This window comes from Panicum virgatum, chromosome 3N, assembly GCF_016808335.1.
Source record: "Panicum virgatum strain AP13 chromosome 3N, P.virgatum_v5, whole genome shotgun sequence".
In the NCBI taxonomy this organism is placed as follows: domain Eukaryota; kingdom Viridiplantae; phylum Streptophyta; class Magnoliopsida; order Poales; family Poaceae; genus Panicum; species Panicum virgatum.
In genome coordinates this window covers 11,522,645-11,548,373 of record NC_053147.1, presented here as the reverse complement: position 1 = coordinate 11,548,373, position 25,729 = coordinate 11,522,645, and the positions used below count along the sequence as shown (strand labels likewise).

Genomic DNA, 25,729 nt, shown 5'->3' with positions numbered 1-25,729 from the left:
TAGCACTCGTTATGATCACTTATTCCTCACACTCGTTATGATCATTTACAGATGGTGAAGTTAATTCGCCAATCAGCACTGCGTCAAGCGTGAAAATGTGAAGGATTAAGGCGCCACTTGCATTGCCGTCTGGCAGCTGTAGGGCGACCCGGTTAAACAATTGTTCAGCTAATGCGGATTTGAGACGAGGGTTGCTGTCCAAATCCAATCCGTACCAGTGATGAGAGAAGCGGCCAAAGACGCGGGCGCACCGCGCACACCACAGCAGCTGCCGGCCTCGTCGATGACAAAGATCATGTCCCCACGGCCTGATGCTTAAACCATCACTACCAGCTCAGCTGTGCAATGGACAAAATGCCGAATGCCAGCTATCGAGGTGTATGCTCGTATTTGTTTCGTGATGATGCCATGATGATGGCGATGGTAACAAGACCATGCATCAACAGCGAAACAGGTAACTCTAGGAGAGAGATTTACAAGTGTGTTTCTATTTCACACGGGGCAAAACGTTGTGGATTGCCTCAACCCTCAAGGGCCACCGGGGAAAAAGTAACCAGCCATTCGTTACCTGATGGGTTCTGGTCTCATGCTTAATGCTTTTGCCTTGCCTTTGCTTACCGATCTTTGAAAACCCCCACCTTTGAGCACCATTTCAATCATTCCGATGTAGCTATAATCAAAATCATTTATTAACGCAAGGCGATGACTTGTGAATGGATATATACTTCTCGCTGTCAGGATTATTTTGAGTGCTCAAACTCTATCCTTTTGGCAAACATAATAACATGAAAGGAAATATAGGTACATGGCACACTTGTCAATCTGAAGACCCAGTCAGCTCTTATCCAATGCGGATTCAATAATCAAAATTGTGGTCTGAAAACTCATCTCCTGATCTTTAGAAGGATGCAACTCATTTGCTCTCCACGTCATATAGCTCCGATCTGAAAGAACAAAGGTGAACCAGATAAGCACAACCAGGTTATATCTCTTTGTGGATTACGCTAGCATAGAGCTTCACTACCAAAATGATAAGAGTCATCCTCAATTCCTAATGAAGAAAGTGTATATGTAACTCTGTGCATATGGACAAACAAAATAGAGAAAACGTGGAAGTTGCAAGAACAAGTTCAATATGAAAATGCTAACAATGGCATCAGGCATGACAGGCACTCACGACAAATCAAGCACTAACAGACATAAAAGTTTGGAAACAAGTTTGTACAAAAAAAAACAGTATGAAAGATGAGATGCCTTTTTCAGACAGGAAATAAATAAAAGAATGTCCACCTCATATCTCTTTGTGGGTTACCATAGGCTTTCACAGCTATATATATTAATTATTAAGAATTATCGTCAAGAAGAAAGTTTATCTGTAAATTTGTGCACATGGACAATTCATAGAGACGTGGAAGTTGCAGGGAACTAGTTCAATAAGAAACTGCCGTCAGGCATGAGTGCATGAATGGACAACTGAAAGGTACAGTAATTCTATCACTAGAAGGCGTGAAGATAGGTAGTCATGCACAATAAACTTAACTGGTATGGTAGATGCAGACATGCAGTCACGACCATTGGCAGTGTAAACCAGTTTGCACAAGCAAGAATGAAGGGGTGCCTTTTCAGACAGGAACTATAGACATGATTAGCCCATTCTCCCTACTTTTATATGTAATGTGTAAACAGGACTGTAGCACCAAGATTTACATGTATCAAGAGCACTTCATAGTAAGAGTAGAACTTAAGAAAGCGGTTCCAGTTCCTTGTTCAGAATTCACATTTCATTCATAGGTTCACACATTATATGAGCCATTCATTCTGAAAACACAGGCAATTCAATATGTGATGGCAAACAGCCATGGTTTGACTGCTGTCCTCACACACCTGGACTTTGATTATACAATGCAAATCATGCTTTTTGCTGACATACAGTTTTTACTTCATAGTTGATCTGACGTAATATACAAGTATGCCAAGTAGTTCAACACAAGAATGTGAGTCTGGATATACTCCAGGTTAAATCAGCCCAAAGCATTAAATCTCCATCCAATCTTTATAAAAGCTAGACATTAGCATGAAAGTTCATTTTACTTAAAGTGTTATATAAGAGTTTATTGTGAGCCACTGAAGCACTAACAGACATACAGACTTGGAAACTAGTTTGCGCATGTAAGAACAGCACAACATCTGAGTTTCCTTTTCCAGACAACAGGAGCTACAAATAAGAATGTTCAGTTGTATGGCTTCATGGTTTAGCTTAACATAGACTTTCACATAAAATAATAACAAATAATTTCATGGAGAAAATACGTCTGTAATTTTGCGCATATGGACCAACCAATTGAGACAACGTGGAATGGAAGTAGCAGCAAATTAGTTCAATATGAACCGCTAGCCGTGCCATCAGGCATGATAGGTCAACTGAAAGATACAGCGATTAAATGGAAAGCACACACGTGTGCAGAATAGAAAAACACTGGTGCACAGAACCACCATCATCAATGTAAAAACAGTAGCAAGAACAGCGAAAGCAGGGGCATCTTTTCAGAGAGGAACTACATCCAAGAACATATTCTACCTATTCAGGTTCATACTTCCTATGATATACAAGAACATAGCCTACTAATTTAGGTTCTTACTCCCTGTGTAACCAGGATTGTAGTACTAAGTTTTACATATATCAGGATCAGCTGATAATAATAGTGAAAATTAGAAGAGCAGTTCCTGTTCCTTGTTTGGAAATCACATTTGCTCCATAGGTTCACACATTAATAACCTATTCGTTCCAAGCTACAGTAAAAAAGGTAACTCAATATGGGGTGGCAATGGGACTATTTTTTTTTCATCCTGAACTTAAGGACTCCTAGATCAATGCAGGTCAAGTTTTTGCTGGCACATACGATTTTTAGTTCATGGAGGATTTCACCTAACATGCCTAAACTTCAAGTACTTGACTTCAAAACACAATGATTCATTTCAACTCCAGTGCCATAAGAGTTTCATGTGTGCTTCCTATTCCCATTATAACATCATGAATAAAAGAAAACATAATCATGCCTGAAATTTTTCCATGTCACAAACTAACAATACATTGTTCTAGGACAGCCTTCGATAGATTCAAAACATAGCAGATTATCATAAAACCTAGATATGATTTCTTTCTTCCTATAACATGCACCCAGATGTTCACAGAAAGTAGACCAACTGTATAGGGATCAACTCTCACTTATGTTGAAATCTTAAGTATGGATTATGGATATACAAAATAATTCATGATATCTAGTACCTTATCAATACAGCTCATGAATCATAGCATGGCCAAGTCATTAATCATTTCCATATGGAAAGCATAACAATATAGTGACCATGACTGAGATGGTGAGACATAAAGATTGTTAAGTTCATATGATCATATAAAGTCTTTTTTTCCTTCATTTTATTTCTTTTTTTTATAAAAAAACTATGACTGCCAGATACCCTATTCTCGAATGTGGCTGTGCAGAATTGCCTTTTTCTTTTTGTTATACTATAAGGAAACTTACAACAACAAGATCTGCTCTGGGGCTGCTAGGCTGCCGAAGAAAGAATTAGGCCTTGGTGATCTTTGGTGTTCCATTTTTTCTACGGCAATGTAAAACCTAGCTAGGACAAATACATCCTGTATTTCACTATCTGATAGGCTGTTTTGGGCCACGATTGAATGAATCAGGTGGGGATCCCCTCCCCCTTCGTTGACCATGAAAAAGAAAACAAGTTCTGCTCTGCATTTGATACAGATGCCATATGACCACTCATGTTTTGTAACTGGTACAAGAAAGAAAACAACTTATCTGAATGTAAGTTGCTCAGTGAGCACGACCAAAATTACTGACTTCTACTATTTCTCTCCTGATGAATACTTACCAGATATTATCAAATATGCCTCTAGCACACTAACAAGACATTTATTTTCCCTACAATTGAATGGCTAATGCTGGAGATTTGCAATGTCTGCCATATTATAATGTCGCGATACTACAGCTGTCCGGTGTTCCTACCAGCCATCAGCATTACCAGCCAAGCACAAATAGGCTGAGCCATAGTTTTTGCTTTTGAGAATAAGCTGTGCCAGAATTCATCAGAATTGTAGCAGAGCAATCGACCATCCAATAAAAACTGGGGCACATAAAGGAGAGCACGAGCGTGCGGAGAGAGGAGTAGACGTACATGAGGTATGCGCCGTGGGCGAATGCGCCGGCGAGGACGCCGTAGAAGAGACGGTCCCTCAACACGGGGTTGCTCCGCAGCCCGATCCTGACTGCCCCATCGAGGTCGAACCAACCGAAACACAAGTCAGCAAAAACACAGCAATTGGAGGGGGATTGGGGCTGAGGGTGGAGAGCGTACTGAGGGGGAGCACGGGGGCGTAGACCAGCGGGAGCAGCAGCATATACGGCGGCTTCCGCTCATGCTGCGGGGGGCGCCTCACCGCCGCCGGATCGCTGACGCGAGAGGACGATGCAAGTCAGTGAGATCACTGGTGGAGCAAAAGGAGAAGCCGGATTGAGTAATAGTGGGTATTGAATCGCTTACTCGAACTGCGAGGAGGAGCGGGACGCCATGACCGGTGCCGGCGCCGGAGACGGAGGAGAGGAGATCGAACCGAATGGAATCTGAACGAGGAAGAGGTGGTGTCTGGCATCACGTGCTTCTCCTCCCGGGATTGGTTTTGCTCAGTTCGGCGCCGCCGGTTTTGGAACTCCTTGGAACCGTGGTTTCTACTGGAATACGCTTCCTCGTGGTGGTTACGTATTGCGAAGTGGGGTGGGCCAGATGTGGCTTCCTGGACCAGGTCCTTCTCGTGCCGAAACAAGGCCTCAGCCCAAAATGATGAGAGGTCCGGCCCAGATCTTTAGTTCCGCAACTCAGCCCGCTGATCAGTCTCGCGGCTCCTCCTGACCCGAGTGGATCGGCGGCGGCGGCGGGCCGGCGGCGACGATGCTGAGGGCGCGGGGGGCGGCGGGTGCGCTGCTCCGCCTCGCCGGCGCCGCAGCCGGTTTCCAGAGTGGCGGTGCCCCTCAGCTCGCGCGCGCGGCATTCACTCGCGGCTTCCTGGATCTCCACAAGGTAGCCGCTTCGTCTCCGTCCCTCCATTTCTCCGCAGCTGCAGTTAATTAGAGGGTTAGAGCGAGAGAGTGACTTGTCGGTCTCGTGTTGTTTGGGTAATCAGCTGGCGAACAAGGAGGCCATCGAGAAGGAGAAGGCCAGGCTGTAAGGCTCCTCTCCCCCCCCCACCTCTTTTTACTAGCTATTCATAGTTACTGCTGCAACTTCTCCGCAGCACTGTGTGGAATATGGATGTTCCATGTGATAGTTTGGTTCTGATTGGTCTAGTGCAGTAAGGATGAGATGAGTAGGGGATACTTCGCGGACATCTCCGAGATCCGCAAGAACCATGGCAAGGTATACCACCTATGAAGCTGTTTTTAGTATGGAGTTGCTCACATTTCGTTGTTGTTGATGGGTTTGACTTGTAATCACACTGCAATCAAAATGGTTTAGATTGCAACTGCAAGTAAGGTTATCATCCCGGAGGTTGATGCTGTGAAGTTTCCTGATCTGGCTGTGGAGTCCCCTGATGGTGGGGCATTGCACCTGCCTCTTGTTGTGCCTGCTCTGCAAGATGATGATGTTGAGGCTGGTGATGGTGTCATTCCTGATGCTTCATTGGTCTGCCTTTCCTTCCGTGCAAGCTCTCAGGTATTTGAAGGACTAGTTAGCTGCTGTTGCTTGATAAACCCTGCAGTTTACGTCTGCCTGGTTTGCAACCATGGTGATGTGCATTCCAGCCATTTGTTTTGCGTTACATTTGCAAAAATTTTACCGCTACATCTCCTAAGTAACTGTATACTTGCTAGATACATGTACATAGGATCATGTAGATTTTGACCAGATGGTCTCGGGTTTTATTTGTATCCGTGATAAATCAAGAGTTAACAAATCACTGGTCACATTTCTATCATAGCATCTTCATCCAGCAAGCTTTGTATTGTGTACATCTATGATTAAAGTTGCATTCATGTAGCTTCCTGGCCTGGTAGATTGTTTACAGAAGCTTTTATCCTGTCATTCAGGTTCAATCAACTACTTCCCACTATGCAGGTAGAAACTTTTAGTTGCTCCTATTCGAATTTCTAGGCAAGACATGACATCCAGCTACAGTTCTCTCACCATGGTAGTGAACAATACAGTGTAGACTAGTGTGCCCACCAGTGCATGTTGATTGTGAATTGATGGGCTGAATGTTGATTATGGATTGATGGGCTGAATGCTGACAGTGTGCAATCAAATGTATGTGCACTTTGTCAGATGCCCCTAAAAGGGTTGCTACTTAGGTCTGCAGATGCTCAGATCTTTTTCACATTTTCTCTAATATACTTGATTTGTGGCTTTCATATTTTTTCATGGATTAGTATTTGGTGACTGATACTAAGATTTTCTTCTCCAATATGATATACTTTTTTCGTTAGTGTTGCCTTGTAATTATTTTGTTCGAAATATATAATTGATCTAGTCATTTACATTTGCATTGACTTTATGCATTTAAAGCTTATATGCTAAGTAAATCTTAGTGATTCAGTGGCTAATTGGATGTGCCTTTTGCTTAACAGAAAATGACAGAGTCATGGAGTTCACCTTTCCTGGATGCATTCGGTGCTGACAAGAACATTCATGTTTATGAGGTACCAGTACATAATGATTTTTGTTTGGTGTTTGATGCCAAGTACGGAGTACCACAAACAGTATTCAAATCAAAATAAATGAAGGAAGATGTTGGATGGCACTAGATATATTCTGTAACTATAGAAACATTTATGATCAAGCTCTTTTTGTTATTCTCTCACCAAAATCTTCTTATGTAACGCTAAGCAGTAATACATTATTCAAATCAAACTCTTTCTGTGTTACAGGTTATGAAAATATTAAGACGCTCTAGTTTACATGATTGCTATTTACATGATCCAATCTATAATAGTTTTAATTGTCAAATTATGATCAGTTACTTTACCTATGCTTTTTGCCAGAGCCAGCACAATTTTTTTATTTAATCTTTTAATGGCATGCACATAATAAAAGAGAATATTGCCAATGTAAGTAATTAACCTGTAAGCTTTTGAATAGCGCTGAGGAAAAAAACACTACACTATTCCAAGCGAGCTGAAAGTGAAATATTTTGTGTTCCAGGTCTCATTTATAGATTCTTGGTTATTATCATTGGGTCCTGTGAGACGAGTATTCCTCAAGGTGATGAGGAAATCTAACAATCCTCACAGACATGTCGTATATGCTTTTGGGGACCATTATGACTTCCGGAAGAAGCTTCAGATTATAAACCTTCTTACTGGGTAACCTGAATTCATTTCCCTTCAGTAGTTTGTTAAAAGCTAAAAGTATATATTCTTGTCAATATAAGGTAGTTCAACTCTTGAACCGCAGATACATATACCTTGTCGACCGCGAAGGAAGAATAAGATGGCGAGGCTTTGGATCCGCAACAGAAGAAGAGGTGTCGTCGCTAACGGCATCTGCCTCCATTTTGTTAGATGAAAAATGAGATGGGGTTGCTACTTCTTTTTTCCTTGTAACTTTTGGTGGATGAAATTTTGTTTCGTTGCAACTTCAAAGTGATTTCTATCTTCTCATTTGGCAAACGGAGGCATTCTTTTGCTGTTGTTAATAAGCATGGGATGGCTGGTTTTTTGGTTTCCAATCACACTAACTGCGATTGTTCGAGGATGCAGCATGGATATTCTGGTGCCAAATGATTTCCATGCATTATGTAACAGTTTACAGGAACACAAATCCTAACTTCTGTGGTTATTAAGACTGCTGACCTGATTGTGGGTTTTGATATTTTTGTACAAGAAGTTATGTGGAGAAGATATGGAAAGTCTCTTTTGTTCGTCTCCTTTTATTTCCAGGGAGGGTTTGATTGCCCTGGAACGTGCATAGTTAAAGAAGAAGATGCACGGGCTTTTGATACGTTTTCACATGATTATGTACCTAATTTGTTTTTTTAATGTTCGAGATTGGCTAATAAGTTTCCAAGATTCATAGAATTCCAAGCATATGTTTAAAGCAAGCAAAATTTCTCTCTCTCTCTCATGGTTGATTCTTTATTAAAATAAACGGAAATTTTCATTAGTTTTGTATTACATTATTTAAACATAGTATTTGCACAAACGCTCATATATAGGGCCCCATACACCCCTAGGATAGACTATAAACGCACAGAGCCAAGCATTGGAAGTTTCCCATTACGTTATGACAATAATAAAAGTTGAGCTATGAAAAGTTGAGTTAGAGGAGGGTAGTTTAAAATATGATGACAGGAAAATATCCTTTTCTGAAACTTAATTCTTAAAGGGTTTTGTTAGCTCTTCTAATCTTGGTCTTACGAAATTTCTACTATTTCTAAAGCAAATAATATTTTCTTGGTCCGTCAATTGGAATCCTAATCGGAGTCCGGACAAATCAATCGGAATCCCCTATCGGAATACGGACAATCGACATCTCACACAATCACAACACGACCTGTGCATAAAGTTAATGAACAAAAAATTGATGATATTATATAGGTATATTATATTATCCGTAGCAACGTACATGAACTATGCTAGTTTATTCTTAATTTCACATAAGAAGAGAAAAGAATTAAAAGAAGATGAAGCACTCTCCTCGTAAAAATCTGTTGCAAATCACGATCTTTTGAGGGGCATAAATGCAATTGCGAAGAAATCAACAACTGGCTAGTTGATGGCAGTTCATTGATCGAAAACCCCAAAGCCATCGATACCGGCGCCGCCTCCCCATTTCCGGCACCGCCGCCGCTGCCGAGTGAAGCAATGGTGGACTTGGCGGCGGGAGATGGAGAGGACCCTAGGTGGAGGCGGAGCAGCACCGATTGCGTCTCCTTCCTCGCCTCCCGCTTCGCCTGCACCAAGGTAGTAGTACCCTACTCCTTAGCTACCAAACCCTTCGGAGGCGAAGCCCTAGTCCGGCGCCGCCATTTCTAGGGGTTTTGCGTTTCGGCACCGGCAAGCGGCTGGTAGCCACCGTGGGGGCTCATTGGTTGGTTTGGTAGTTGATCGAATTCTCGCTTCCTGTGTGTATGTTTGGGGTTTTGGTTGCAGGGGACGAATTGCGAGTTCCGGCACTGCGAGGGCGCGCGGTTCAGCCCGAGCTGCTGGTACTGGTTCCAAGGCAACTGCGTCAATCCGAGCTGCACCTTCCGCCACCCCGTGAGTGATCGGAGCCTGGCCGCTGTGTTAAATTCCTCGGATGATACGCTGTGTTGGTGTGTTTACTGCTTTACTATGTACCATGAGTAGAGAATGTGCTCAGGTTCGGTACTTGATAGTAGATAATGACGGATGCAATTGTCAAGCTTGTGCTGTTATAGCTCTGGTGACTTCATTTGTGGAGTCCCTCTGAAAAAACTTACTTTGTTGAGAGGTGTTGTAAGAAAGATGAGACGGCAGTACTCTGGGCCCAATGGATTGGCTGTGAACGACTTATTAAGAACATTTGCAATTTTGGTACATTGGTCCAGAGGGCTTGTTGGTTGGAGTGATGGAGTCGATTGCATACAGGCAGAGCCCATTAGACTGCAATCAGTTGCATTGGCTGTGAACGACTTATTAAGAACATTTGCAATTTTGGTACATTGGTCCAGAGGGCTTGTTGGTTGGAGTGATGGAGTCGATTGCATACAGGCAGAGCCCATTAGACTGCAATCAGTTGCATACAGGCAACCCATTGAACTACCGCCAATGGCCTCTCTAACAACATTGGGTTCTATCTTGCCGTGTCAGTTGGAATGGACAGTAATTTCCTGAAAAAAAAAGGTTGTTTGTGCGGCAACATTGACCGATTCCACGTTCTTTCTCTTTTGCTATGGGCATGTGGCGTTGCTGATGTATGTAAATGAGTTCATGGATGGATAGGGCAGTACATTTGATCCGGTGGTTGAAGTTGTTTGTGTTCATCAATTCATTTCCTGATGTACAGATAAGAGGTCGCCATGTGCTATTTGGTATTTCTTCCTGTAACATTGATAGCGTTCATTTGTTTGTTAACTTGTTCATAATTATTGATTGAAGTAACTTACATTCTTCACTTTCTACTTTATGCCTTGAACCCTTGAATTAATTCAACTGACTTGCTGATCCTTAGCTTCTCATTAGCTTTCTTGGTTATGTAGTTTTGTACAGTGCTTGTTATCTCATTACACCCTTATCTTGCAGCCATTGGAAAGCTTGAACCAGACCAAACCCTTGGCAGATCTACTCCCATCATATTCTTCTGCGTCTGTCAAGGCAGCTAGTCCTTGTTACTTCTACTACAACTCATACTGTAAGAAGGGTGGCAATTGCCCCTTTCTACATGAGCCTCCAACTTTTAACAGTGTTCTTGGAACTTGTTCTAGAGCCACCACTTCTAACATTGCTGTACATGGAATTTCTGCTGTAGAAGAGAAGATTGAATCATCGAAATATGCTCTTGCTAATGCTTATCAAGGCAGCCCTGAACACATAAAGAAACACCACTCGAAAGGAGTTTCAGAGCCAAGCAGTCCCGCATTTAATGGAGCTACTTCTAATGCACCTGAAACATCAGCTGACACAGTTGGATACATGAACTCCACGCCATCTGATCTCAATTCAGGAGATTCAGGAATGGAACATGCAGAACAAGACGAATCACGTGATTCCTCCCCTGGATTTGATGTGCTTGTGGATGATGGACTCGTGGACGAGATTGATCTTGAGCATCAATTGGCACAGGAAAGAGACACTGAGGTGCTTAATGCGAAACATTATACTGGCGACCCAATTGTTTGTGGTCTGGATTATCATGATGCAGAGTACCAGGAACAAGGACTTAGTGACTTTGAACAAGGCTGTTATCTTAACTATCTTGAAGGAGTCCAAGGGCATGATTGTTTTACCACTTTAGGACATATACCATGTAGTAGATTAGATCTTGTAAAGTCCACTTCTGAAGGACATGGCAAAAGATTCTTCGACCTAAGAAGCTTAATGGGCTCGCGTGCTGACTTTGATCATCAGAACACTCAGATTGGACACATATCAAAGCAAAGACCTGAGAGGAGAAGAAGTGCAAAGGGCAAGAATGGTCGCACTAAGAGATGTCGTATTCAAGAACCCAGGAATGGTTCTGAAGAGATTGAGCAAGGATCAAATCAGCATATGCAAAATTCGTTGATGGGAGATTGTTCTCGTTCTCTTGTCTGTGCAAGCATCAGAGGACAGAAGAAGAAAAGTAAAAGAAAGCAACAACATGCTCATTCTGCTAGATCATCAAACTATACTAATGCAAATGCAAAGCACCTTGATGGTCCTGAAGATTTTATGGGTCCAAAGTCCCTTGCTCAGATAAAAGAAGAGAAGCGTAGATCAAGGTCAAGTGTTAGTCATCCCACTGTTCACGTGGCTCATGGGAGATCATCCTCAAATGATTTTGCGGGGCCCAAATCTCTGAGTGAGCTTCTAAAGGCCAAGGGTAGGCCTCCTGCTGGTTAGGGAATCATTCTGTAGCAAGTGTATATGGTGACCTTGGTCAGAATGATGCCAGTGAAAGCTAGTTTTTGCTATCATAACAATCAAATTGGAAGTAATTGTGTGAAACAGCATGGAAAATGTTGATTTCCGGCAGTCTCTGGACAAAGTACCTGTTAAGAAGATGGTGAGTGTGAGTGTGACTGTGAGGAGGATGAAGGGACTGCTGGTTAGGACTTTCTTTTGCTTACTGCCGTGATTGGTAAATGACATCAACCCACTTGTTTACTTAGTGTTGCTCTTAACTGTGAAATGGTGCTTTTTGGATATGAACTTCTGTTGTGCTGTTGGATACAATCCATTGGATGTGGAATAGTCATCAACAATCCAATGGATATGGGATAGTCATCAACGTTCTTTACGTAGTTCTGCTCAGTTATATGACATCAGCTTATTTATAAGAAAGAGCGAACGTTTCTACCTTTGTCCCTTCTGCTATGAATTATGATAGTTTATGAACTTATCGGCTTCGTAAGTTGATTAATTGATTTTGCATGGATGAAATTATTAACTAGCATGTGCATTGTTTATATGATGGGAGCCAACGTATTGAGGCTAAATAACATTCTCAGCTCACTGCAAGTTATACTCAGTCTTTTGTCATAGTTTCTTCACCATCTATTTGTGGGTAATTTTTTTCGTTATAAACGAAATTATGCACATGGATGTTTGCTGCTTTACTGCCTTTAATGTTAATATACTACAGATTAAACTATGTTCAGTAGCTAAATACAATATAATCCGACCAAAGACCTCCCTACTTGTCACCATCATCTGAGTCATACTGAAATTTGTTATAGTTACACTCCTTTATATTCATGTACATTATTGGTTTCACAGCACACCATTTCCTCCCCACTTCAGTCCTTACTACTACAACCCACAGACTTCCTACAGAGATTTTTTTTTTTTTTTTTTTGGGGGGGGGGGGGGGGCATGGCAGAGCTGCAGAGATCTTCACAAACATTTAGGAGGTCTGGTTCATCAGGTTTGTTCTGCGACCAGAACCAGAGGGGCCATGTGGCAACTGGGGATACAGGGGAGGACAGCTTAGAGGTCAAGAAGCTAAGGCACTCCCGTAGTGTTGGTGGAATGCTGCAGCAGAGTTGGAATGGTGATGACAAAGAGCACAGCAGGTTCAACGATGGCAACCAGGCCTTCAGTTCTCGACTTGTCCTGCCTGCTCTGGATCCACCTTCACCCAAGGTCTCACGCTGCATATTCTGCGGGATTTTCAGGAAGGAAGAGCCCTCACGCACATCCAAACCCAATCCCAGAAGGTAGGGTGATATATAACTTTGGGACCTTGTCAGGGTAGAGTAAAGTTCAACTGCATCATTCAGTGTGTTCTTGTTTTGTAAGAGTTGTTGTTTGAATGGGTCTGTGTATCTTGTGGTGTGCTGCTGTTCCTTATAGGGGTTTTGATACTCAGGCGTGATAACGGCTACTTGTTACTATATCTGTTCTATCTCGTACATGATACTCACTTTCTGGCTGTAGTGTATATGTTGATACACTTGTACATGGGGTATTATGTTTCATTATTGTGAACCCTGTAATCGACCCAAGTTAAACATCATAGTACAAATTAGAAATTAGCTGCACCATGAGTTTACTTTTCTAACAGAAGAAACCCATTGTAGACATGTAGTCCATTATTTAATTATTTTCCCTGATGACATGGTTTTGCTCCTTTGATCTTTCATGTTTTGTGCTGTTTCAATTTCTGATTTTTTGGGTCTTCCATTTATCCATCCAGAAACAGCCTTGTTGTGTCCATGGAATTATATTTCTGTATGTAATAGGATTGAACTAAACCTGGCGATGTTGGAAGCAATTGAAGATGGATTGCGAGGGTTTAGTAAAGCAGGTTCTCTAGGCTATACTGAAGTTCCATATAGGAGTAAATGCTACGGTGACATTTCACACCTACTCTCTGGAAGCTAGAGCCTAGAGCGGGATTTGTTAATTTATGGTTGCTTAATATATGAAGAAGTAGGCTCTGATTTCTGATGTACGCACATGTGTTTGGTTGTTTGCTCCTTTTAAAAGGAGTGCCAGGATAGCAGAACTGGGAGTTCCTTACGGCTTAACAGCTTTGCCTATGCTATTCACTCTGAAGGGAGAGCTCACGTTTCTGCATGTTCAGGTTTGCCTAAACTCTCTCTGACTGGTGTTTACAGGATGTCAAGATCATGGTCATCTGATCAGCAAAGTTATCCTGGTTGGAGTCTGATTACTGCAAGTGATTCTATCACTTGTATGTACTGTTGCAACTGTGAGGCTATGGCCTTAGGGCTTCACAGGCGCTCAAGTTTCTCTCGTGTTAAAAAAGTTACAATTTCCTGGCATCTGAAAATGCTATTCTTAGTGCCTGGACAACGGACCTGGATCCTGTGCAGTTACTACTGCTACTGTAAGTTATGCAGTCTCTCCATCTGAACCATCGAAGAGGCCAACAATGGTTAAGATTGGACCTTTTCTTTTCTACCAGGTTTCATCCCCAACTTGTACAGTTAGCCACCGGTACTTAGAAAAAAAAAACAAGGAACATAGAAGATATAAATGTTACAATGAAATTAAATACAATAATATTATCTGTATTTTACTGAAAATTGAGAATTTAATGCCCTTTAAATTTATATCACCAAAAGAGCATATGTTAAGCTGAGATCTTTTTACATGTATGCAGTCCCTCCATCTGAACCATCGAAGAGGCCAACAATGGTTAAGATTGGACCTTTTCTTTTCTACCAGGTTTCATCCCCAACTTGTACTGTTAGCCTCCGGTACTTAGAAAAAAAAACAAGGAACATAGAAGATATAAATGTTACAATGAAATTAAATACAATAATATTATCTGTATTTTACTGAAAATTGAGAATTTAATGCCCTTTAAATTTATATCACCAAAAGAGCATCTGTTAAGCTGAGATCCTTTTACATGTACTAAGGTTCTCTATTGCTATTGATATACAAAAGCTTGCTTCACCAGTAGCAGACTTGCATTCACAAAAGAGGCAATACCATTTGCTTAACCCAAAAGAGCATATGGTAGTCTAGGAATATAATAAGGTTCACTTTGCCTAATTCATATACAAAAGACTTGCATCAACCATAGCAGCCCAGGCTCAAGTACACGGCCTGCAAAAAAAACAATTATAGATGATGATTTTTCAAGACCATTTGACCTGCATAATTGACCTATACTTACAATGATAAATTGGATTTCCTCATTCACGATAATAGTTCACCTACACAGAATTACAAAAACTAGTAACTATATAGAGTACAAACCTTGTAGGCGATTCCTCGACCACCTGCTGGGCGCCATCCATGGCACCATAGCTCGCTGCTGTTCTGACACTTGCCGGCGCACTGCGCTGCAGGAGATTGCACAGGGGCGCGGTTGTGCGGTGGCTGTGCAGCGTCGGCCTTCTTCGTCGTCGTTGCAGGCATCTCGCTCGGCACCGGCGTCGCCGCAGCTATGCTTCCATGAGCAGCTGGAGGATGGCCGCTCCGTCGCGCCCACGAGCAGGAGCAGCAACAGCGCTGGTGCGTCCCCAAGTCGTCGCACGAAGAGACAATGGCTTCGGCCACAGATGGGGGAGGAGGTGGGGCGCGATTTGTAGATGGAGGAAACTCGGGAGGTTCCATGGTGGAGCAGGTCGCCGGCCTCCCTCGCCGGCAGGTTCCCTCTTGGCGACGAAAATGGCGCCAAGTCCTCGCGTTTTCCCTCCAGCCAGTGCCAAATCATGCATTTTCCCTCCAACCAGCATCAGGTACTGCATACATGTTTTGGCCCTTCGATTTGTCCTGGACGCTCAAGATCTTGCAACTGTTAAAGTTGCAGTCACTATAGGGACTGCACCCGATCTGTGTCCCTGGACAACATAGCGGTGCCCTTGTTACTGATAAATTATGCCAGTTAGAGGATCAGTTGCTAGAATAATGCCAACAGAGCAACTCTTTTTTTTTAGGGTTACAGGGCAACTCATATGGTAGTAGAACCTTGTTAGAACATCAGCAGAAACATTCGCTTGTGAGTGATAAGGCCGGAACTATTTTCATAATTTTAAAAAGAGCATCAGCAGAGGCGGGAGAAGAGCTGGTGGGCTGGGCCTAGGGGTGGTAATGGGCCATGGCCCTAATGGCCTCTTCACAGCCCAATAAAACCCTTAAAATTTTTAGTTCAAAAATACATATGTTTAGAGCCCGGCCCTTTTAGGGCCCGATCCTTATATTTTCTAGTTCAAAATGTTGGGCCCTTTACCACCCCTAGCTGGGCCGTCATAGATTCCTGGGCCCTTTCCCTCCTTCTCTCCTCTTTGAATTTACCCTTGACGTTTCATTATTTATTTCCTAAACTCACAAAAGTTCAGAAATTTTCGTTAAATCATGAGAAATTGAATTAAAAATCATTTGAAAGAAGAGAAACACCTGAGAATTCCTTGCCACGGTAGCTTCTAGGTGGAAGAGCACGGTAGCGCAGCGCCAGTCGGACTAGAGCGCATAGGTTTACAGTTGAGGAGCGCATCAACCCTCTCCCTCTGAACATGTCCGTGGCTGCCGGAATTTTTGAGCAGTGTGGCGTCTCTCTCTGTGCTTTCTTGGGTTTGTTTTCGGTTACTCCGTCACCATGCCACATCGGTCGAGAACTCGAGACTACAGAGACAGACAGCTCTGGGGGGCCTCTGCCGCTCTGCTCTGTCATCTGAATATTCCCTCACGTTCCATTCTCCAAATAAAATCTCGCCGTGGCACCAGCGCATGTGACCAGCAAGGCGCAGGCTCGTTAGATTAATTGTTTCGTGGTGGTTGATGCCGCTTCAAATCCAGCGAAGCATCCACCGGATCTACACATAGTCTATCTCTCTCTCACACACTAAACCTGACGCTTAAGCTTCACTAACACTAAGCTGAACGGTAATGAAAGAGCTGGACCACGTCAGGCTCGTCAGCTACGGTAACTCCCTGCTCTGCGTCATTTTGGGTTTTTGGTGAGGTGTGACTCTCACTGGAAGAGCTTCGAAGAGACTACTCCTCACGGGTCATGACTCATGACAACATGCCTTTAGTACACATCCTCCGACTCCACACGAAATTTAGCAGCAAAAAAAAAAAACTTTTGCCAACGGTTGATCGGTAGCATCAGTTTTTCTTTTTCATGCGTTTAGGTGCCATAACAAACATGTAAGGCCGTGTTTAGTTCCCATGGGCTGTAAACACAAAAAAAAATTGCGACGGAATCTTGCTAATTTGAAGTACTAAATGAAGTTTATTTACAAATTTTTTGCACCGATGTGTTGTAAATCGCGAGACGAATCTAACGATGCTAATTAATCCATAATCAATCAATAATTAGCGGATGGTACTGTAGCATTACTGTTGTAAAATCATGGATTAAGTAGGCTCATTAGATTCGTCTCGCGATTTACAGCTCATCCATGCAAAAAGTTTTATAAATAGAATTCATTTAGTACTTCAAATTAGAAAGATTCCTTCGCAAAATTTTACGTTTTTGTGTTTACGGGATGGAAACTGCCTAACTATCAGATAGTACTGTCACGACAGCACCACGGAGTGTTCCGTCAAACCCAATCACAGAAAGAAAGAAAAAAAAGAAAGAAAGAAAGAGAGCAACAATAAAAAAGGAGGTCACCGACGGCCGGGAAAGCTGCGCCCCAACCGCCATTATTGGGACAGGAACGGATTACCGGACAAGTTTAATGCAAAGCGCGAGCCAGCAAGTTGACAACACTCTTCCAGTGATAAGTAGAGTATGCTCGATAGGCAACAGCTGAACAGCAGCGCTGCACTGTCTGCAGCTCAGTCACACGGAAGAGGCGGCGATTTCGCAGAAACCCCCTCCGGCTTCCTGCTTCACGTGTCCCCTCGGCCTCACACAGGGATGCTATCTTGCTATTTACCCCTTGTTTAGTTCCCTTCAAAATTCCAAAATTTTATAAGATTCCCGTCACATCGAATCTTTGAATGCATGCATGAAGTATTAAATGTAGCTAAACAAAATAACTCAACTAATTATACAGTTTGTTTGTAATTTACAAGATGAATCTTTTGAGCCTAGGTAGCTTATGATGGGACAATAATTACCAAATACAAACGAAAATGCTATAGTGCTTTACAACTTAACTTTTACACATCTAAACAAGGGCTTACTGTAGGAATTTGTACCTTACAGGTCATTTCCTGTCGGTGGATGAAATGAGAAAGGGTGGGATGAGTGTTGTCCGCCAGAAGTGTTCGGTAGTCTAGGCAATTCCAATTGCACAAGAGGTCTAATCTAATCAGTTCAAAGGAAGCGGACAAAACCAGTGATGCTCCTCAAGCTAGCAAAAAAAAAAAAGAGTCACTGTCAAGAGATGATTCCCTATGTGCCTCCTCCAATTGGTTTCCTATGCAGACGTGTAGTAATAACTCATACTGGCTTCAGAAAAATGGAACAAAAAAAAACTGTAGCCTCCATTTGTAATATGAGGCACTGAGCTGGTGCTTTGTTTTCTATAAACTATAATGTACTTACTCAAAATTGTGGCAGTGACCAGGGGACACTGAGCTGGTGCTTTGGCCATAAACGATCACCAGTGACAAAATCAAGCCTGTGATTTCAACCGTGATCTCTCTCCGTCTACCAATCACACACCCATGATCAGGCGGCTGATGCCAGCTCACACGGAACACGCATGGTGCACATGGCTGTTTCCTCCCCTTTTTTCCACTAAAAAGAGAAAAATCCCCTCAAAAACAATAACAATCACCGGCAGGTAGGAGGGCAGTTCGGTCCACCGACGAGAGGCCCCACCTCAAGGAGCAACAAATCAGCGGCAGGTGGGAGGGCAATTCGGTCCACCGACGAGGGTCGCCGACAGATCGACCCGCTGCAGCCGGTGGGAGAGGAGGCTCCCCACCAAGTCGACTAAAACTAACCCAGCGAGCGGGGGTGGTATGTAACGGAAGGTGTGGAGAGGAAGGCAGCGGCAGCGGCAGCAGCAGCAGTGCGGCATTGCAGCGAGCGGGGGAGGGGGGTCTGGGCATGGTGGTGGCCGCCGCCGCCGCTCGGATCTAGAGGAGGCCGATCGGTCCTCCGCCCGCGCCTCGTTTGCTGTCGGTGAGGAGGGGGAGCGCCGGAGATGGCGGCCAACAAGGGCATGGTGGCGGGCTCGCACAAGCGCAACGAGTTCGTCATGATCCAGCACGACGGCGACGCGCCCGCCGCGGTACGTGCGCCCTCTCCTCCAACTCCGCCCTCGCTCCTTCGGGTTCCGTTTGCGACGGCTACATGCCGTGCGCCGTGCGCGTTGTCGGTGGATCTGGGTCGCGGGCGTTGGTTCAGGTGTGTGAGGCTCGGGGTTCGCCCCAATTGCGTCCGCAGCTGCGGGTCGTTTCAGCTGCTCATGGATTACGGCGATCCTTCCGTAGCCACTAGATCACAGCTTGTCCTCCCTGCAATTTTAGAATTGTTGGAGCGCGGTGGACAATCGGGCTTCACATGGCAAATTGCCAATTGGGTCGTGCCATAGTGGTGGAGGTTCACTGCAGCCGAGATCTAGCGGAATGCAGCCTCGGGGTTGTTTAGATCCTGTGTTTACCCAGTAATTTGTGTGCCTCAATAGTTCGGCCGACGATGAATTAGATCCTTGTTTGGCCTGCTGCAGCGTGCCTTAGTGACTGCAACACCATGGAATTAGTTTGTCTTCTCTGAATTGGTGCCACCCTTTCGGGCATTTGGTTCTTAGCCTCGACTTGAAGCCGAGAATACAGTTGATCACCGACTGATTTTCAGCTGTGGTGGCTCCTGGATGGAGTGCCTGAGAGAATACTGTGTATTTTTAACACGTGTATTTCTGTTTGGATGTGTGCTGACCAAGTGTATTCTTCTCTTGCCAATGCAGGCTAAGCCGGCGAAAAGTGTGAATGGGCAGGTCTGCCAGATTTGTGGTGACACTGTTGGTGTTTCAGCCACCGGTGATGTCTTTGTTGCCTGCAATGAGTGTGCCTTCCCTGTCTGCCGCCCTTGCTATGAGTATGAGCGCAAGGAGGGGAACCAGTGCTGCCCTCAGTGCAAGACTAGATACAAGAGACAGAAAGGTCGGTTTCTGTACGACTTCTTTGAGTTTGTATAACTTGTATGATAATACTATCCGGCAGTCCACATCATGTGCTTACTTTATGCGAACAGAAAGGTTGCAGTGTAGTGGGCATTCCTTATGATGTTGACAACCAAGACTAAGCCTTCTTATCCATTTGATTCACGACAACAACAGTTGACGAATTCTACTTACTCTCTTGGATGAAATTCAGGTAGCCCTCGAGTTCAGGGTGATGAGGAGGAAGAAGATGTTGATGACATTGACAATGAATTCAACTATGAGCAAGGCAATGGGAAAGGCCCAGGGTGGCAGCTGCATGGTCAAGGAGATGATGCTGATCTTTCTTCATCTGCTCGCCATGAGCCGCATCATCGAATTCCCCGCTTGACAAGTGGGCAGCAGGTAATATATGGCATTATGTTCATTTGTCAATGTTAATCTATGGATATGTGCTCTTACAACTAACATACTGATAATATTTCTTCAGATGTCTGGAGAGATCCCTGATGCTTCCCCTGACCGTCATTCTATCCGCAGTCCAACATCGAGCTATGTTGATCCAAGCGTCCCAGGTATTCTGTCATACATCGCAAATCATTAGTCTCGCAGATTTATCTGCATATTAGTTCGGAAGCATTAATATTTCTTTACTATGGTTTCAGTTCCAGTGAGGATTGTGGACCCCTCGAAGGACTTGAATTCCTATGGGCTTAATAGTGTTGACTGGAAGGAAAGAGTTGAAAGCTGGAGGGTTAAACAGGATAAAAATATGATGCAAGTGACTAATAAATATCCAGAAGCTAGAGGAGACATGGAGGGAACTGGCTCAAATGGTGAAGATATGCAAATGTATAAACTACCTTCCTTTGCCTATGTTATTATACAGTGCATTAGATTTAGGTTTGCCTGATATAAGTTCACATTGGATAGTGGAACTTGTATTTCTTGGGATGAATTAGCAGGGGGTATGTCATACAAGCTTACACTGAAGAAAACTCACAGGGGCATTATGTTTATTATAGATTTTGCTTCAAAGTAACAGGGTATCTGTAATTTTCTTTGCAGGGTTGATGACGCACGGCTACCTCTGAGCCGTATTGTGCCGATTCCCTCAAACCAACTCAACCTTTACCGGATAGTGATCATTCTCCGTCTTATCATCCTGTGCTTCTTCTTCCAGTATCGTGTCACTCATCCAGTGCGTGATGCTTATGGATTGTGGCTAGTATCTGTTATCTGTGAGGTTTGGTTTGCCTTGTCTTGGCTTCTTGATCAGTTCCCAAAATGGCATCCAATCAACCGTGAGACATACCTTGACAGGCTTGCATTGAGGTAAGCTGTGACATTCGTGCACATTTCTTCAAGATTTTGGGTACTGAAATGCTCTTATGTTGACTTTTTTTGTGTTGATATGCATAATTCTAATGTTGCAGGTATGATAGAGAGGGAGAGCCATCACAGCTGGCTCCCATTGATGTCTTTGTCAGTACAGTGGATCCATTGAAGGAACCTCCATTGATCACAGCCAATACTGTTTTGTCCATACTTGCTGTGGATTATCCTGTTGACAAAGTGTCATGCTATGTTTCTGATGATGGCTCAGCTATGTTGACTTTTGAGGCTCTCTCAGAAACTGCGGAATTTGCTAGGAAGTGGGTTCCCTTCTGCAAAAAGCACAACATTGAACCGAGAGCTCCTGAATTTTACTTTGCTCAAAAAATAGATTACCTAAAGGACAAAATCCAACCTTCATTTGTTAAGGAAAGGCGAGCAATGAAGGTAAGCTATAAATCTTACACTACTTTACTGTTGCTGCACATTTTACTTAGGTTATAACTTCGGTATGCTTTGTTTCAGCGAGAGTACGAAGAATTCAAAGTAAGAATCAATGCCCTTGTTGCCAAAGCACAGAAAGTGCCTGAAGAGGGTTGGACCATGGCTGATGGAACTGCTTGGCCTGGGAATAATACAAGGGATCATCCTGGCATGATTCAGGTGCCTTTTACTTAAATGAAGCCATGTTCTAAAAAAAATTAATGAAACTTTGATCTTATTGAACTTGCTCTATGTGGAAATTAGGTGTTCCTGGGGCACAGTGGTGGTCTTGACACTGATGGAAATGAGTTACCCCGCCTTGTCTATGTCTCTCGTGAAAAGAGACCTGGCTTCCAGCATCACAAGAAGGCTGGTGCAATGAATGCACTGGTATGTTACATTCCGTGAATTCTCTTCTGCACCATGCACTGTATTATATATTCTGTACTAATTATACCCCTTTTGCTGGTGGGCAGATTCGTGTATCTGCTGTGCTAACAAATGGTGCCTATCTTCTCAATGTGGATTGTGACCATTATTTCAACAGCAGCAAAGCTCTCAGAGAAGCAATGTGCTTCATGATGGATCCTGCACTAGGAAGGAAAACTTGTTACGTACAGTTTCCACAAAGATTCGATGGCATTGACTTGCATGATCGATATGCTAATCGCAACATAGTTTTCTTTGATGTAAGTCTGATAGAGTAGTTATGTCTCTGTTAACCATCGAAACCAAAATTCCATAGCTCACATGATATTTGTTTTTACAGATCAACATGAAAGGTCTAGATGGCATCCAGGGTCCAGTTTATGTGGGAACAGGATGCTGTTTCAATAGGCAGGCTTTGTACGGCTATGATCCTGTATTGACCGAAGCCGATCTGGAACCTAACATTGTTGTTAAGAGCTGCTGTGGTAGAAGGAAGAAAAAGAACAAGAGTTACATGGATAACCAAAGCCGTATTATGAAGAGAACGGAATCTTCAGCTCCCATCTTCAACATGGAAGACATCGAAGAGGGTATTGAAGGTGCTTGCTTGCTATTATGCATTTCTTTTATCCCTAGAAATCTGAGAACAATAATTGCTTATATTGCATTATCAAACATGCTTCTCTTGGTCTGATTTTGAACCATAAAAGAACAAAAGAATGTTAACTACTCAAGTTGCCTACCTCCTACTGATCTTACTTATGGAATCCTATTAGGTTATGAGGATGAAAGGTCAGTGCTTATGTCCCAGAGAAAATTGGAGAAACGCTTTGGCCAGTCTCCAATTTTCATTGCATCCACCTTTATGACTCAAGGCGGCATACCACCTTCAACAAACCCAGCATCTCTACTAAAGGAAGCTATTCATGTCATCAGCTGTGGCTACGAGGACAAAACTGAATGGGGCAAAGAGGTTAGTGTGGCAAGCAAAGTTTCACTCTTTCTTTCGTTTATAGATTTGTTTAACTTCGTATCATGGCATAGAATCTCTTTTCCCGTTCCAGGACTCAGAACATGATTTTCCTTTTTATGTTTCAGATTGGCTGGATCTACGGTTCAGTTACTGAGGATATTTTGACTGGGTTTAAAATGCACGCAAGAGGCTGGCAGTCAATCTACTGCATGCCACCAAGGCCTTGTTTCAAGGGTTCTGCACCAATCAATCTTTCTGATCGTCTTAATCAGGTGCTCCGTTGGGCTCTTGGGTCAGTTGAAATTCTGCTTAGCAGACATTGTCCTATCTGGTATGGGTACAATGGGCGGTTGAAGCTTCTGGAGAGGCTGGCTTACATCAACACCATCGTTTATCCAATCACATCTATTCCACTTATCGCCTATTGTGTGCTTCCTGCTATCTGTCTCCTTACCAATAAATTTATCATTCCTGAGGTTAGTCACAAGATATCCTCTTCATTTCCTTGCTCTGTTCAATATTTTTAGGTATCATTTCTGTTGTTCTCATTATTGCTTTTTCCATCATATTACAGCTTTAACCTGTATAGCTGTTATCACACTGAACTAACAAATAGTACAAGTGCGCAACATTTAGCCATAACTAGTACTTCCTCCTCTGTCCTTAAATATATGACGTTTAAGACAAGCTAATTAGTCAACATCACATACTTAAGAACGGATGGGATGTAGTTCTTGTTTCCCTTTGGCACTTTTCTTCTTACTCAATAGTCAATTATTTTGAAGTACTACACTTGTGATGTTGGTGGATGCAACCAAACAACGTTTTTGTGCTGTCATAAGTTCAAGTTCAGCAGACCTTTTTTTCCCTAAATTGTGCAGAAGCCATTTCCATTGAGTATCATATGGTCAACTTTCTAATGTCCATATATTTTTTTGTGATGTGCAGATCAGTAATTATGCTGGGATGTTCTTCATTCTTCTTTTCGCCTCCATTTTTGCCACTGGTATATTGGAGCTCAGATGGAGTGGAGTTGGCATTGAAGATTGGTGGAGGAATGAGCAGTTTTGGGTTATTGGTGGCACCTCTGCCCATCTCTTCGCTGTGTTCCAGGGTCTGCTGAAAGTGTTGGCTGGGATCGATACCAACTTCACAGTTACCTCAAAGGCATCTGATGAAGATGGCGACTTTGCTGAGCTTTATGTGTTCAAGTGGACCAGTTTGCTCATCCCGCCAACCACTGTCCTTGTCATTAACCTGGTTGGAATGGTGGCAGGGATTTCGTATGCCATTAACAGCGGCTACCAATCCTGGGGTCCACTTTTTGGAAAGCTTTTCTTCTCAATCTGGGTGATCCTCCATCTCTACCCCTTCCTCAAGGGTCTCATGGGCAGGCAGAACCGCACCCCAACCATTGTCATTGTCTGGTCCATTCTCCTTGCATCTATCTTCTCGTTGTTGTGGGTGAAGATCGACCCTTTCATCTCCCCAACACAGAGAGCTGTTGCTTTGGGGCAATGCGGCGTGAACTGCTGATCAGGACTAGACCCCTCGTGGAATGGGCTCAATCAGGATCTACCTCCTCGTGTTGATAGCTGAGGAGGCTAGATGGGAATTTTTTCTTGTTGATGAAGATGGATTGCATCTAAATTATGCCCCTGTTTACTAGCTTCTTCAGCGACGGTGGCTCCTGCTGCAGACTAAAAGAAAATGTGAAGCCCCCTTGCAGCGCCAGCCAGCAGCGTAAATTGTGAATTTTGCGTTTAGTACACGTGGTGTTTATTGTTTTAGAGTAAATTATCATTTGTTTGAGGGAACACTGTTCACACGAACTATACATTCTTTGGTTTGTGAGCAAACACTGTAATCTCTTATAGCACAACTATATAAGGAAGCTGTTGCATGAACTCTCTTGTGTTCCTTGTGCCCGGGAATATGGAATTGCCATCTCCTGGCAACAATGTATGTCGGCCGATGGTGATTGCAATCTGCATTGCTTGAAAGACATGGAGGGATCAACCTCCTGCGGTCTCTCTGATATTCAGGAATCAGATGGTAGCACAGGCTAGTGAACTGCTGCTAGAGCACTGGCTTGTTTTCTGTTGGTAGTACGCTCCAGCACACTGGGCCGTGCAGCCTTGCTGCTCTCGTGGTATTGGATGGTAGTTCTTGATAAGATGTGCAATGAAGCTTGTAAATCTGGTACCTACAAACTGGAAGTAGAGTTTTACACAGTACACACCAACTGGTATTTTGCACGTAACATGAAACTCTGACGGCGGCTAGCAAGTGCAAGGGGGACGCGCAGGCACGTTGCCCAGCCGCCCAGGATGCCTGGCTACCGCACCGCGGCGGGTTGGAGACAAAGGGAAGGGCATCTCAGTCTGTCCTGTAACGGTAAGAAACGGTGGTAACTGGTAACTCGACGACGAAGCAATCTTGATTGTTTCAGTTGCCTGAGCTGGATAACCTCTCGATCTGTCCTGCAATGGTGAGGGCATCCCAGGATGCCGGAGCTGGATAACCTCTCGATCCGTTGCCTGCAAACCGACACGCCTGGAGCTGGACATCCATATCCTATCTCCGGGGCGGCCTCCTTTGTGCGGAAGCTTCGTTTTTGCCCTCGCGATGGACAATTGGACGTACACCTTGTCAGTTCTCGATCGATCCGCGTCCTTGGGACACACACGTACGCCTCTGCTCTACACTCGCGCGATATTTCACGTCCCCGCGAATCCGCGGTCGAGAGCGAACACAACTCCACAACACAATGCTCCGCC

At 43.6% G+C, this 25,729-nt stretch overlaps 6 protein-coding genes across 8 annotated transcripts; 4 read left to right on the top strand and 2 right to left on the bottom strand.

The window, feature by feature from the left end:
* Positions 1-667: 667 nt before the first annotated feature.
* LOC120664277 lies at positions 668-4,746 on the bottom strand. Of its 2 annotated transcripts, XM_039943412.1 has the most exons (5): positions 4,573-4,746; positions 4,387-4,481; positions 4,207-4,297; positions 1,541-1,618; positions 668-944 (listed from the first exon to the last, which is right to left on the bottom strand). In XM_039943412.1, the coding sequence occupies exons 1-5, from the start codon at positions 4,599-4,601 to the stop codon at positions 914-916; spliced, it is 324 nt and encodes a 107-aa protein (XP_039799346.1). In that variant the 5' UTR covers positions 4,602-4,746; the 3' UTR covers positions 668-913. The 2 variants fall into 2 exon arrangements, with proteins under 2 accessions (XP_039799346.1, XP_039799347.1); XM_039943413.1 differs by lacking the exon at positions 1,541-1,618 and having other exon boundaries at positions 4,573-4,740.
* A 154-nt stretch (positions 4,747-4,900) lies between these two features.
* LOC120664276 (mitochondrial ATPase complex subunit ATP10-like) lies at positions 4,901-7,942 on the top strand. Its single transcript, XM_039943411.1, has 7 exons — positions 4,901-5,106; positions 5,210-5,250; positions 5,379-5,442; positions 5,542-5,739; positions 6,651-6,722; positions 7,225-7,385; positions 7,477-7,942. The coding sequence occupies exons 1-7, from the start codon at positions 4,978-4,980 to the stop codon at positions 7,592-7,594; spliced, it is 783 nt and encodes a 260-aa protein (XP_039799345.1). The 5' UTR covers positions 4,901-4,977; the 3' UTR covers positions 7,595-7,942.
* Positions 7,943-8,793: 851 nt separating this feature from the next.
* On the top strand, positions 8,794-12,521 carry LOC120664272 (zinc finger CCCH domain-containing protein 34-like). Of its 2 annotated transcripts, none has more exons than XM_039943408.1 (3): positions 8,794-8,984; positions 9,174-9,281; positions 10,287-12,520. In XM_039943408.1, the coding sequence occupies exons 1-3, from the start codon at positions 8,886-8,888 to the stop codon at positions 11,583-11,585; spliced, it is 1,506 nt and encodes a 501-aa protein (XP_039799342.1). In that variant the 5' UTR covers positions 8,794-8,885; the 3' UTR covers positions 11,586-12,520. The 2 variants fall into 2 exon arrangements, with proteins under 2 accessions (XP_039799342.1, XP_039799341.1); XM_039943407.1 differs by having other exon boundaries at positions 8,806-8,987; positions 10,287-12,521.
* Positions 12,522-12,529: 8 nt separating this feature from the next.
* LOC120664274 (uncharacterized protein At1g15400-like) lies at positions 12,530-14,092 on the top strand. The gene is made up of 2 exons (XM_039943410.1): positions 12,530-12,901; positions 13,805-14,092. The coding sequence occupies exons 1-2, from the start codon at positions 12,558-12,560 to the stop codon at positions 14,061-14,063; spliced, it is 603 nt and encodes a 200-aa protein (XP_039799344.1). The 5' UTR covers positions 12,530-12,557; the 3' UTR covers positions 14,064-14,092.
* Positions 14,093-14,236: 144 nt separating this feature from the next.
* On the bottom strand, positions 14,237-15,733 carry LOC120664273. The gene is made up of 2 exons (XM_039943409.1): positions 14,919-15,733; positions 14,237-14,765 (listed from the first exon to the last, which is right to left on the bottom strand). The coding sequence occupies exons 1-2, from the start codon at positions 15,276-15,278 to the stop codon at positions 14,733-14,735; spliced, it is 393 nt and encodes a 130-aa protein (XP_039799343.1). The 5' UTR covers positions 15,279-15,733; the 3' UTR covers positions 14,237-14,732.
* A 2,756-nt stretch (positions 15,734-18,489) lies between these two features.
* On the top strand, positions 18,490-24,856 carry LOC120664271 (probable cellulose synthase A catalytic subunit 1 [UDP-forming]). The gene is made up of 14 exons (XM_039943406.1): positions 18,490-18,859; positions 19,535-19,730; positions 19,944-20,134; positions 20,220-20,304; positions 20,395-20,581; positions 20,798-21,064; positions 21,166-21,511; positions 21,590-21,727; positions 21,812-21,937; positions 22,024-22,236; positions 22,317-22,575; positions 22,753-22,949; positions 23,075-23,425; positions 23,898-24,856. Exons 1-14 carry the CDS (start codon positions 18,773-18,775, stop codon positions 24,483-24,485), a joined length of 3,231 nt encoding a protein of 1,076 aa, XP_039799340.1. The 5' UTR covers positions 18,490-18,772; the 3' UTR covers positions 24,486-24,856.
* The last annotated feature ends 873 nt before the right edge of the window (positions 24,857-25,729 follow it).